Source organism: Oncorhynchus gorbuscha, linkage group LG10 (genome assembly GCF_021184085.1).
Source record: "Oncorhynchus gorbuscha isolate QuinsamMale2020 ecotype Even-year linkage group LG10, OgorEven_v1.0, whole genome shotgun sequence".
Lineage (NCBI taxonomy): Eukaryota > Metazoa > Chordata > Actinopteri > Salmoniformes > Salmonidae > Oncorhynchus > Oncorhynchus gorbuscha.
Genome location: NC_060182.1, coordinates 74,280,652 through 74,294,352, shown reverse-complemented (window position 1 = coordinate 74,294,352; position 13,701 = coordinate 74,280,652). Strand labels below are relative to the sequence as shown.

General features: G+C 42.0%; 1 protein-coding gene across 14 annotated transcripts in view; it reads left to right on the top strand.

Moving 5' to 3' along the window:
* Positions 1-13,701, top strand: part of LOC124046557 (transmembrane protein KIAA1109 homolog) — an 85,203-nt gene that overhangs the window by 52,157 nt on the left and 19,345 nt on the right. For 8 of the 14 annotated variants that reach the window (XM_046367052.1, XM_046367059.1, XM_046367060.1 and 5 more), the window contains exons 50-62: positions 1,190-1,240; positions 1,764-1,970; positions 2,256-2,491; positions 2,673-2,917; positions 7,094-7,199; positions 7,296-7,393; positions 7,513-7,701; positions 7,793-7,961; positions 8,068-8,279; positions 9,759-9,842; positions 10,753-10,951; positions 11,245-11,304; positions 11,499-11,722. In XM_046367052.1, the coding sequence (XP_046223008.1) occupies positions 1,190-1,240; positions 1,764-1,970; positions 2,256-2,491; positions 2,673-2,917; positions 7,094-7,199; positions 7,296-7,393; positions 7,513-7,701; positions 7,793-7,961; positions 8,068-8,279; positions 9,759-9,842; positions 10,753-10,951; positions 11,245-11,304; positions 11,499-11,722 (2,080 nt within the window). The remainder of the gene's footprint in view (positions 1-1,189; positions 1,241-1,763; positions 1,971-2,255; positions 2,492-2,672; positions 2,918-7,093; positions 7,200-7,295; positions 7,394-7,512; positions 7,702-7,792; positions 7,962-8,067; positions 8,280-9,758; positions 9,843-10,752; positions 10,952-11,244; positions 11,305-11,498; positions 11,723-13,701) is intronic. The other 6 variants (XM_046367064.1, XM_046367063.1, XM_046367062.1 and 3 more) reach the window with 2 other exon arrangements.

Genomic DNA, 13,701 nt, shown 5'->3' with positions numbered 1-13,701 from the left:
CCCTCTGGGCTTTCTTAAATTCAGAACGTTCCGCTCTGGGCGCGTTCAGAGCACACACTGACTGGACACTCTGGCCGAGGAGTAGGGTTGATCCGAGCGTTCTAACCTCACAACGGCAGTCATGCACCCAAGCTAACTGGCTAATGTTGGCTAGCTTTCCCGCTACAAAAATGAGAGAACACCTCACTCTGACCATTTTACTCGCCCTAGCAGAGCTGGTTATCCAGAGCGTTGGTGACTGCAACTGATGCTGGCGACAATTTAATTACGCTGTTTTGTCAATGTTTACTGACCATATATGGCCATATTCAACGGGTGTTGAGAGTTCGTAAATACATCAGTTATTCTGCACTCTGGTACATTCAGACGCGAGTGCTCTGAAATTGGAGTAGATGGCCAGAGCGAATTTACGAATGCACCCCTTGTGTCAATAAAAACAGCAGGACGTAATGACGTCAGACCAATCTGGTTCATGTCTCAAATAGCCCGCGAAAGCCAACGTGGATAGAATGCAATAATGTCATATTGTAATAATTCTCATGCCAATGTATCGCCACAGTCTGTCACATGTTGAAACTTGAAGTCCTGTAGATCTAAAATGATTGGATAGTGAAACTTGCCAGCCAACCAGAGAAGAAGCGAAGTGAAGTGTTTCGTCAGGATAATACCTATCCTGCAAAGAAACATATATATATTTTTTTATAGTTGAACATTTGGATTTTTCTGGCAGTAAAAATGTAGAATTAAAGTGGCGCTTTATAGTTGCTTGATCACATCACGTGCCCATCACATCCACCCCTATCTAATGGATAAAAATGTTGTCTGTCTTTAGAAATGTCTCATATCTGCCGTTTCCATTACACATGTCGCAGTGATTTTATTTTTTGAGACATTTGCGTTTGTCAAATCAATCTTGTTCAATGGAAACCTGCCTACTGATTGCATGTCAACCTACTGTGTGAGTAATTCCTACAGTTACTTCACTCTAAACAAATCCTAGAAATATTCAAAGGACTGCACATATTCGGCTGGCAACACTGGAAGTACTTTTGGCAGTTGAAGGATGGTGAATAAGTATTCTAATCTAGTCTGTTGTCTCCATATATCTATGCGTGAATAGTCTATCTCATTTGCTCTCTTTTTTTTTCTTTTTACTTTCCCTGGCTTTCTCTTCCATCGTCTTGAATAGACTGGAGGATTTCCCTACATCTCCTACCAGCACTGCCAAACAAGAGTTTCTGTATGTGTTTATAACTACTGCACCTTGGCACATCATAGCAATGCCACAGTACTGTAGTACTAAGTTTAGGCACAGCTTTCATTTTGTCTCGAGTCTGTGGTAACGCAGTGTTTCGTCAGTGTATAGCTCTAGTTATGTTATTCTCCCTCTTCATGTTAGTCTGATAATCACGCACTCCTTTTCTCCTCTGTTTCTGTGTTCCTTCCTTTACGTGTATGGCGGGTAGATCATCTTTATAAATCAGCCATATGACAGCGATTCCTCCTGTAATCGTGATCAATATTATTATTTTGTTAGTTTTTTTGTTGATAATTTCCCCAATGTAATGCAAGGTCATATAGAACCCTGTAGTTCTTATGCCCCCATAACATGGATGACGTTGTGTGCCTGTTAATGTTTAGTGTGCTTGTTGTCTAACATGACCAAAACAAGCATTTGTTGTTGCTCTATCGACGTTGTCCTGTGTTAACCTGTAGTCAAACAGTCATATTTGGAACACTGACACTCTGCTCTACCATTCCAGAACAGTTGTGAAATGCAACATAGCGAAGTCCCAGGCCCTGTACAGCGCCCAGCGGGGCCTGAAGAACAATAACGCCGCTGTGTTCAAGGTGGGCGCCATCATGATCAACATCCCCCAGCACCCAGCCACGCTGCACAGCATGATGGTCCGCAGCTCCCACCAGCTCTCCAAACAGATCTCTGACCTCATCCGCCAGCCATCCAACGTGTGAGTCTCAGGGAGGAAATGGTTGGATTATTCATAAATTGCATTATATATATACTTTGAGTCCCATTGAAATCAAAAGGTAGAGAGCCCCTGCCATGAATTGGGGCTGAGTAGGCAGAACTGCTTGCTCAGTGTGGTCCTCACCAAAAGGATCTTGTATGAGAGGAAAGCACTTCCGTGAGTCGTAACATTTAGAGATTAAACCATCATTTCCTTTCCTCTGTATCTCCTTCATGGACTAAGCAATACTTGTCTTCATTCTGAACTACGTTCTTTTCTCTGTAGGCCACCCTCCAACAGGGAGGATACTCCCACCCCTCAGCCCTCTGACAAGGCGTCCAGCATCAACCAGACTCCTGTGGAGGCCAACGAGTTCCCCCAGCTGCCGGAGGGGCTGGAGAAGAAGCCCATCGTCCTCAAGTTCAGTGCCATGATGGACGGCATCACCATAGGAGCGGCCCTGCTTCCCTCCCTCAAAGCTGAGTACAAGATGGGCCGTATGAAGAGCCACGGCATGACAGGTAGCGTAGCACCAAGCTTTAACCCCTGATTTAGGTAATGGGATATTGTATTTGTATTACTGTGTATGTACATGATGTTACTATTTGTGATATGGCAATGTTTTCTTAATTTCCTCTGCATTGATTGATAAAGTTATTGACTTCAATTTGACTTCCTCATCCTTGTTTGTTCTCTGTGCAGGAGCCCAGACAAGGTTCACGTTTGAGCTGCCCAACCACAAGCTATGTTTTCAGTCCAAGGTGTCTCCGGTGGACGCCATGTCCGCCATGCCCCCCTCTGCCAGCCTCAACCTCCCGCCAGTCACCATGTCCGGAGAGTACATCATGGAGGACCACGAGGGCCACTCGGACTTCACTGACGACTTCCCTATCCCCATGAAGCAGGGCAACTACCTCCAGGGGAATTACCTGCGCTGTGTGGCTGAGGTGAGGCTGCCACAGTCAAGTAGAGTAGCTCCAGTATTCCTGACTATACTTTATATACACACACACACACACACACACACACACACACACACACACACACACACACACACACACACACACACACACACACACACACACACACACACACACACATTACATTACATTACATTACATTACCGTTCTGATTAAAGAAGCAATTAAACTGACCGCCTTAGACTAGTTGTATCTGGAGCATCAGCATTTGTGGGTTTGATTACAGGCTCAAAATGGCCAGAAACAAAAAACTTTCTTCTGAAACTCGTCAGTCTATTCTTGTTCTGAGAAATGAAGGCTATTCCATGGCCAAGAAACTGAAGATCTCGTACAGCGCTGTGTATTACTCCCTTCACAGAACAGCGCAAACTTGCTCTAACCAGAATAGAAAGAGGCGTGGGAGGCCCCGGTGCACAACTGAGCAAGCGGACAAGTACATTAGTGTATATTTTGAGAAACAGGCGTCTCACAAGTCCTCAACGTCAACAGTGAAGAGGCGACTCTGGGATGCTGGCCTTCTAGACAGAGTTCCTCTTTCCAGTGTCTGTTTTGCCCATCTTGATCTTTTCTTTTTATTGGCAAGTCTGACACATGGCTTTTTCTGTGCAACTTTGTATGTTGTACATGCATACATACATGTTTACATACATACATACTAGAGGTCGACCGATTTATTGGAATGGCCTATTTAATTAGGGCCATTTTCATAACAATCGGAAATCTGTATTTTGGGCCACCGATCTGGAAGATTTTTTTTTTATTATAATTTTTTTATTTTATTATAAAAAATAAATCCCCATTTTTTTTCACCTTTATTTAATCTTTGTTTAACTAGGCAAGTCAGATAAGAACACATTCTTATTTTCAGGTGGGTTAACTGCCTTGTTCAGTAGCAGAACGACAGATATTTACCTTGTCAGCTCCGTGATTCAAACTTGCAACCTTACAGTTAACTAGTCCAAGGCTCTAACCACCTGATTACATTGCACTCCACGAGGAGACTGCCTGTTACGCGAATGCAGTAAGCCAAGGTAAGTTGCTAGCTAGCATTAAACTTAACTTATAAAAAAACAATCAATCAATCATAATTACTAGTTAACTACACATGGTTGATGATATTACTAGTTTATCTAGCGTGTCCTGCGTTGCATATAATCGATGCAGTGCGTATCTTTGCTCCAATGTGTACCTAACCATAAACATCAATGACTTTCTTAAAATCAATACACAGAAGTAGATATTTTTAAACCTGCATATTTAGCTAAAATAAATCCAGGTTAGCAGGCAATATTAACCAGGTTAAATTGTGTCACTTCTCTTGTGTTCATTGCACGCAGACTCAGTGTATATGCAACAGTTTGGGCCGCCTAATTTGCCAGAATTTTACTTAATTATGACATAACATTGAAGGTTGTGCAATGTAACAGGAATATTTAGACTTATGGATGCCACCCGTTAGATAAAATGCGTAACGGTTCCGTATTTCACTGAAAGAATAAACGTCTTGTTTTCGAGATTATAGTTTCCGGATTCGACCATATTAATAACCTAAAGCTTGTATTTCTGTGTGTTATCATGTTATAACTAAGTATATGATTTGATAGAGCAGTCTGACTGAGCGATGGTAGGCACCAGCAGGCTCGTAAGCATTCATTCAAACAGCACTTTTGTGCGTTTTGCCAGCAGTTTGTCATTGTGCTTCAAGCATTGGGCTGTTTATGACTTCAAGCCTATCAACTCCCTATCAAGATTAGGTTGGTGTGAAAATGGCTAGCTAGATTAACCGATGTGAAATGGCTAGCTAGTTAGCGGGGTGCGCGCTAATAGCGTTTCAAACGTCACTCGCTCTTGGAGTGGCTGTTCCCCTTGCTCTGCATGGGTAACGCTACTTCGAGGGTGGCTGTTGTCGATGTGTTCCTGGTTCGAGCCCAGGTAGGAGTGAGGAGAGGGATGGAAACTATACTGTTACACTGGCAATACTAAAGTGCCTATAAGAACATCCAATAGTCAAAGGTTAATGAAATGCAAATGGTATAGAGAGATTCCTATAATAACTACAACCTAAAACTTCTTACCTGGGAATTTTGAAGACTCATGTTAAAAGGAACCACCAGCTTTCATATGTTCTCATGTTCTGAGCAAGGAACTTAAACGTTAGCTTTTTTACATGGCACATATTGCACTTTTACTTTCTTCTCCAACACTTTGTTTTTGCATTATTTAAACCAAATTGAACATGTTTCATTATTTTTTTGAAGCTAAATTGATTTTATTGATATATTAAGTTAAAATAAGTGTTGTTGTAATTGTCATTTATTACAAATAAATACAATTAAAATAAAAAATCATCCGATTAATCGATATCAGCTTTTTTTGGTCCTCCAATCTGTATCGGCGTTGAATACTCATAATCGGTCGACCTCTAATAAATACACACACACACACACACACACACACACACACACACACACACACACACACACACACACACACACACACACACACACACACACACACACACACACACACACACACACACACACACACACACACACACACACACACACACACACACACATACATACATACATACATACATACATACAGTTGAAGTCGGATGTTTACATACACTTAGGTTGGAGTCATTAACTAGTTTTTCAACCACGCCAAAAATATAGTATGTTAACAAGAAATTTGTGGAAAAAGTCTGTTAGGACATCTACTTTGTGCATGACACAAGTAATTTTTCCAACAATTGTTTACTGAAAGATTATTTCACTTATATTTCACTGTATCACAATTCCAGTGGGTCAGAAGTTTACATACACTAAGTTGACTGTGCCTTTAAAATGATGTCATGGCATTAGAAGCTCATGATAGGCTAATTGAAATAATTTGAGTCAATTGGAGATGTACCTGTGGATGTATTTCGAGGCCTACCTTCAAACTCAGTGCCTCTTTGCTTGACATCATGGGAAAATCAATAGAAATCAGCCAAGACCTCAGAAAAATAATTGTAGACCTCCACAAGTCTGGTTCATCCTTGGGAGCAGTTTCTGTATGCCTGAAGGTACCACATTCATCTGTACAAACAATAGTATGCAAGTATAAACACCATAGGACCATACAGCTGTCATACCACTCAGGAAGGAGACGCGTTCTGTCTCCTAGAGATGAATGTACTTTGGTGCGAAAAGTGCAAATCAACCGTGTGAAGATGCTGGAGGAAACGGGTACAAAAGTATCTATATACACAGTAAAAATTAGGCCTATATCAAAATAACCTGAAAGGCCGTCCAGCAAGGAAGAAGCCACTGCTCCAAAACCGCCCAAAAAATGTAAACTTTTTTATTTTATTTTATTTTAAAGGCACACTTAAACAACATGGTTTGTGCTTAGAGGGATTATCATTTGTTTTTCAACAGGACAATGACCCAACACACCTCCAGGCTGTGTAGCGGCTATTTGTCCAAGAAGTGGGGTGATTGAGTGCTGCATTAGATGACCTGGCCTCCACAATCACCCGACCTCAACCCAATTGAGATGGTTTGGGATGAGTTGGACCTCACAGTGAAGGAAAAGCAGCCAACAAGTGCTCAGCATTTGTGGGAACTTCTTAAAGACTGTTGGAAAAGCCTTCCATGTGAAGCTGGTTGAGAGAATGCCAAGTGTGTAAAGCTGTCATCAAGGCAAAGGGTGGCTACTTTGAAGAATCCCCTAACAGAGTTGCAGTTCTTGACACCGGTGTTGTTAATGTTTTGTATACTCAGTGTATTTGGAGTGGTGAGCACTCTGTTTGACCTGATGAAGATCCTTGTGGATTGAAACATTGTCAATACAGCCATGGCTCTACGCTGACCTTTTTTACAAGGAGCACGTGTGGACCTATGTTGAAGAATGTAGGCCCACACAAAGAAATTTAGGAGAACAATTTCAAATATTTGTTTTAATAAAGATATAATCCTTAATTTTTCTAGGTACACTAGTGCTCCTAAATAGAAATGTCAGGTCACACAGCAAAATATTTAGGCGCATACGCGAGTAAAATGGTCACACTGTAGAGCCCTGAAATGTGGTAATTATGAGCATATTCAGTTTGCAGGCCTTTGTTATTTTCATTGATTTCAATCCCCCTTCACCTAGATTGGTTCTTTTGAGCACAACCTCACAACGGACCTCCTGAACCACCTGGTGTTCCTGCAGAAGGTTTTCATGAAGGAAGTCAATGAGGTCATCCAGAAAGTATCAGGTCTGTCCCGCTGTATAACACAAGAACACTGAAAGTTGTTGTGTTTCAGTATTTTGCTTAGACACTTTGGGTAAATGCTTGTTTGTGTCTATGCAGGAGGAGAGCAGCCCATCCCTCTATGGAATGAGCACGACATCTCGGCAGACGCTGACAAGCCCAAGATTCTGCTTTACTCACTCAGTCTGATGTTTAAGGTACCAGTATGAGAAGCAAGAAAAGTCCTGCAATATGCATATATACCCACCTATTGTCACGTGTCCTAATCATTTAAAAATGAAATAAATTGACTTTCCTGAACACTTGTGGTTTGCAGGGGATCCAGATGACGGCCACCACTCCGTCCATGAGAGCGGTGCGCTTCGAGACAGGGCTGATAGAGCTGGAGCTCTCCAACAGGATCCAGTGTCAAGCCCAGGCCGGCGGCAGCAGCAGCTATCTCAAATTGTTTGGGAAGTGCCAAGTGGATCTGAACCTCGCCCTGGGCCAGATAGTCAAACACCAGGTAGGCTACAGCAAATCAATATAGGTTGTGTTAGTTTCTATTGGCTGCTGCAATCAGGTTTTGTTAGATATAACCCTTTTTTTCTCCACAGGTTTATGAGGAGGCAGGTTCAGACTTTCACCAGGTGGCCTACTTCCGCACTCGTATTGGCTTACGGAACGCCCTTCAGGAGGAGATTAGTGGCTCCTCAGACAAAGAGGCAGTCCTCATCACACTCAACCGGCCAATCGTCTTTGCTCAGCCTGTAGCTTTTGACAGAGGTCAGGCCTTGATAATAGACTATGTTTTCTAATTCTCTAAATAAAAATGTCTAAATCATATAACCTCTATAGTGAAACGTCATCCCTTTTTCCCTTCTCATTGCAGCTGTACTCTTCTGGTTGAACTACAAGGCGGCCTATGACAACTGGAATGAGCAGCGTCTGGCACTGAACAAAGACATTCACATGGCCACCAAGGAGGTGGTGGACAAGCTGCCGGGCATCCAGCAGACCTCTGCCCAGGCCTTCAGCACCCTGTTCCTGCAGCTCACCGTCAACGACCTGGGAATCTGTCTGCCCATCACCAACACCTCACTGGTAGGAGGAGAATGATGATCTGAACAATGATTTTTGCAACCAAAGATTGCATATATGTTTTAAGGAGAAAACCTTTGCAATGCGGCATGTTAAAATGGTGTGGGATATTTTTTACCCCAACCCTGACAGTGCTCCATTTTGTCTTATACACTTAGACCCATTTTGTCTTAGATCAATTCTGTTTCAGATCCTGTCCTGGAACTGTTTGTGTGTTTTTATATTGATATGCGCTAAATTTAACGAAATATTATTGTCTGAAAGTGGCACTCTCTGTGAGTAGTCATCATATCATCGGTAATTTCATTCCCTAAAGAACTGATCCAAATTGTCTTGTTTTTTTCTCAACCATTCTCACAATGCTTCATTTGAGCTTCATTGATTTTATTTAAATATAGTTAGCTATACTGAATAAAAATATAAACGCAACAATTTCAATGATTTTACTGAGTTAGTCTATATAAGGAAATCGGTCAATTTAAATAAATTCATTACCTAAATTCCTAACCTATGGATTTCACATTACTGGGCAGGGCGCATCCATGGGTGGCATTGGCACACCAGTCAGTATGAGTTTTTCCCCACAAAAAGCGCTTTATTACAGATGGGAATACTCCTCAGTTTCATTAGCTGTCCGGGTGGCTGGTCTCAGACGATCCCTCAGGTGAAGAAGCCAGATGTGGTCCTAGGCTGGTGTGGTTACAGGTGGTGTGCAGTTGTGAAGCTGGTTGGGTGTACTGCCAAATTCTCAAAAACGATGTTGGAGGCAGCTTATGGTAGAGATATGAACATTCAATTCTATTGCAAGAGCTCTGGTGGAGATTCCTGCAGTCAGCCAATTGCATGCTGCCTCAAAACTTGAGACATCTGTGGCATTGTGTTGTGTGACAAAACTGCACATTTTAGAGTGGCCATACGGTGCACATGATCATGCTGTTTATTCAGCTTCTTGATATGCCACACCTTTCAGGTGGATGGATTATCTTGGCAAAGGGGAAATGCTCACTAACAGGGATGTAAACAAATTAGTGCCCAACATTTCAGAGAAATAAGCTTTTTGGGGTCTGTTATTTCCGCTCATGAAACATGGAACCAACACTTTACATGTTGCGTTTATACTTTTTGTTCAGTATATATAAATATATAGCTCGCTGCAGTAGTATGTTAATGTTTTTATGTAATTAGAACTACCTTGATAAACTTGGAAATGTAGGAAACATGGGAATGGTGGAGAAAGGAATGGTGGGGAAAGGTTTGTCAGTGCAGTGACTTGCTTTGTATTAGCAGCAAATTACAAAATGTATCCAAGATAAATGTCTTCATAAATGCTAAAGATTGCTTTTGTGACTTGGTGAATGACTGATATAGGAAAATAGATATTGGGGATTAATCAAAGTTAGAATTTGATGACTACATCCACTGTCCCTGGTGAGTTCTCCTACAAGTTAGTTAAAGTTATAATTTTATCCCTTATCTCCATAGAAAGGACATATACCAGGTTTCGAAGGCATCCGCTCTGAAGCTGGGGCCGGCAGATCTGTAGGCCAGAAAAAATATGCACGAAAAGTAACCTTACAACCTATTCAATCTATTTTGAACACTTGTGTGATGTTATTCAGTGGTCTTACTGCTTTACTTGTAACAACCTGTCATTAGTGTTTATGATGCAGTCTTGATACAATGCTGACATAACAGGTTATGGCAGTTTACAACCAACCATTTGATTGATACTACTGGGATAACTTCATTTAAGCTTGAAATGGTTTGACTGGTTTAACTTCTCACCATTTCAAGAATCTTAAATGATTACCTTCAATTGGAACAGATGCTCTATTGTTTTCATGTATCATGGAGTGGTATGGCACGCACAATGTCGCACTTGCATCAACTTTGCATAATTTTATAACAGGCTGCAACTAAATGGGTGTTTCCAAGGAGCAATGCGTTTTTCAACATTACACACAGGCACGTTTCCTATTCTCAGTAACCTACTTTTTTTGAGGGTCTGCCAATAAACAATTATTACATTGTTTTTAACTATTTGTAAACCATTATATTATTAAGGGGGTTTGTGCATTTTTAAACACCTTTTAATTGACATTTCCTGCAATCTAAAGCAAAAAAATACTATTAGGGTGTGGTGCCTGGCCTTGATAACAAATATAACAAATAAAGTAACTATTTATTTAAAAAATTTACATAGTGGTGTAGTGCGAACGACGCCCCTCTTACATTATTTGGGGTGTGTGTGTGTGTGTGCGTGTGCGTGTGTGTGTCGACTTCATTTAATTGTTAAGAAACTATTTAATAGTGTTTATAGGCAGACCGTCAAATAAAATGTTACCATTAAGTAACCATTAATGAACTATTTCCAACAAACGACTGACACTTCAGCCTAAATATTATCCATGTGTTAGACTTATCTGATGGCCTAACTGTAACATCTTACTCCACCTTTAAACCTCCGTTCTCACAGGCAAACCACAGCATTGACTTTGACACAGGCTCGGCCCTGGTGCTAACCATCGAGAGCACGCTGATCACCGCTTGCTCCTCTGAGTCGCTGGTCAGCAAGGGCCACTTCAAGAACTTCTGCATCCGCTTCGCCGAGGGCTTTGAGACGTCCTGGGACGACTGGAAGCCTGAGATCCGAGGAGACATGATCATGAACGCCTGTGAGTGATTGGACCGCGAGATGTTGATTTTTACATGCAGACTGGGATTGAAAAAAGCATGGCTTGTCTGTATTTAGAGCTGGGCCTGGGAAAGCTGAGTTTTGAAGTTTAAGAATAAGTAGATAAAATGACATAGGGAAGGGCTTCACCCAAATATTGTGTATCGAACGGGCCAATACCTTTTGATATTCCACCCTAATTAAGGTCTACTTGTGCCCTACTTCTTGCAGTTGGGTTCCCTACACTGTGCTGTTTCCCTTTTTCATGTCATTTTGTTTGTTTTGCTGTTGTAGGTGTTGTTCCTGATGGCACATATGAAGTCTGCTCCAGAACCACAGGCCAGCCGTCAGCAGGTAAGTACTGCGCTGATAATGAGCATCGAACCTTGTGTTTATAATGAAAGGGGTCCGTGTGAACATTGTCAAGCTGTTATCCATAACACAGCACAGCTGTTTTCTACTTCTCTGTGAACAAGATCTTTGTATTGTATTGAGTGATAGATGGATTTAGTGTAGGGTAATATTCTCTCTCCCTCTACGACCCTCAGAAAGCAGCAGTGCGGGCACCTGGGCACTGAACGTGCTGTGGAAGATGTGTGGTATAGATGTCCACATGGACCCCAACATCGGCAAGCGGCTCAATGCCCTGGGCAACACGCTGACCTCGCTGACTGGCGAGGAGGACGTGGACGACATCGCTGACCTCAACTCCATCAACATGGTGGACTCTGATGAGGATGAGACCGACACCATGTCGCCCACCATCCATATGGTCAGTCTTTCAGTCTTTGCCTAAACATGATAACCATGCTGAATATTTTTATAAATCACTTTGAACATGTGAATTGTATACTGAAGAAAAATATAAACACAGCATGTAAAGCGTTGGTCCCATGTTTCGTGAGCTGAAATGGAAGATCCCAGACATTTTCCATACACACAAAAAGTTTATTTCTCAAATTATGCGCACACATTTCTTTACATCCCTGTTCGTGAGCATTTCTCCTTTGGCAAGATAATCCATCTACCTGATAGGTGTGGCATATCAAGAAGCTGATTAAACAGCACGCTCATTACATAGGTACACCTTGTGCTGGGGACAATAAAAGGCCACTCTAAAATAAGCAGTTTTGTCACACAACACAATGCCACAGATGTTTTGAGGGAGCGTGCAATTTCCATGCTGACTGCAGGTATGTCCACCAGAGCTGTCGCCAGAGAATTGAAAGTTCATTTCACTACCATAAGCCTCATCCAACATCGTTTTATAGAATTTGTCAGTACGTCCAACCGGCCTCACAACCGCAGACCATGTGTAACCATGCCAACCCAGGACCACATCCGGCTTCTTCACCTGCACAATCATCTGAGACCAGCCACCCGGACAGATAATGAAACTATTTGCACAACCAGTTTGCACAACCAAAGAATTTCTACAAAAATTGTCAGAAACTATATCAGGGATACTCATCTACATGCTCATCGTCCTCACCGGGGTTTTGACCTGACTGCAGTTCAGTGTCGTAACCGACTTCAGTGGGCATATACTCCCCTTCGATGGCCACTGGAAAAGTCTACTCGTCAAGGATGAATCCTGGTTTCAACTGTAGCGGGCAGATGGCATACAGCGTAGTGTGAGCGAGTGGTCAACTTTCAACAGAGTTCCCCATGGTGGCGGTGGGGTTATGGTATGGACAAGCTTAAGTTACGGACAATGAACACAATTTAATTTTATTGATGTTAATTTGAATGTACAGAGATACAGTGACGAGATCCTGAGGCCCATTGTCGCGCCATTCATCCGCCGCCATCAACTCATGTTTCAGCATGATAATGCACAGCCCCATGTCGCAAGGATTTGTACACAATTCCTGGAAGCTAAAAATGTCCCAGTTCTTCTATGGCCTGCATACTCACCAGACATGTCACCCATTGAGCATGTTTGGGATGCTCTGGATTGACGTGTTGGATAGCGTGTTCCAGTTCCTGCCATTATCCAGGAACTTCGCACAGCCATTGAAGAGGACTGGGACAACATTCCACAGGCCACAATCAACAGCCTGATAAACTCCATGCGAATGAGATGTTGCGCAGCTTTGAGGCAAATGGTGGTCACACCAGATAGTGACTGGTTTTCTAATCCACGCCCCTACTTCTTTTTTTAAGGTACAATTACTTGACCAAGAGTATGTGGAAAGGTGGCATCCTATGACAGTGCCACATTGAATGTCACTGAGCTCTTCTGTAAGGCCATTCTACTGCCAATGTTTGTCTATGGAGATTGCATGGCTGTGTACTCGATTATACTTCTGTCAGCGACATGTGTGCCTGAAATGGCCAAATCCACAAATTTGAAGGGGTGTCTACATACTTTTGTATATATAGTGTATCTGTGATCAACAGATGCATATCTGTATTCCAATCATGAAATCCATGGTTTAATTTTTATTTTAATTGACTGATTTGCTTATATGAACTGTAACTCCGTAAAATAGTTGGAATTGTTGCGTAAGTCTGAGTGTGTTTAATACCCTGTTAGTTTGCTAATACCTGTGATTCTATTGCAGTACAACCACGAGACGGTTTAAAAGACTGTTTGTGTAAGAGATTATTGTAGCTCTGTGTGTGTGTAAAAACCCTAAGTCTGTGTCAAAAATGTAAAAATCCACTGTGAGTGTTGTGGCTTGAACAGATATGCAAAGCCTTGTCAACCCCATCCAGCCACTGTGACAGCGCTAAAAGCTATCCAAG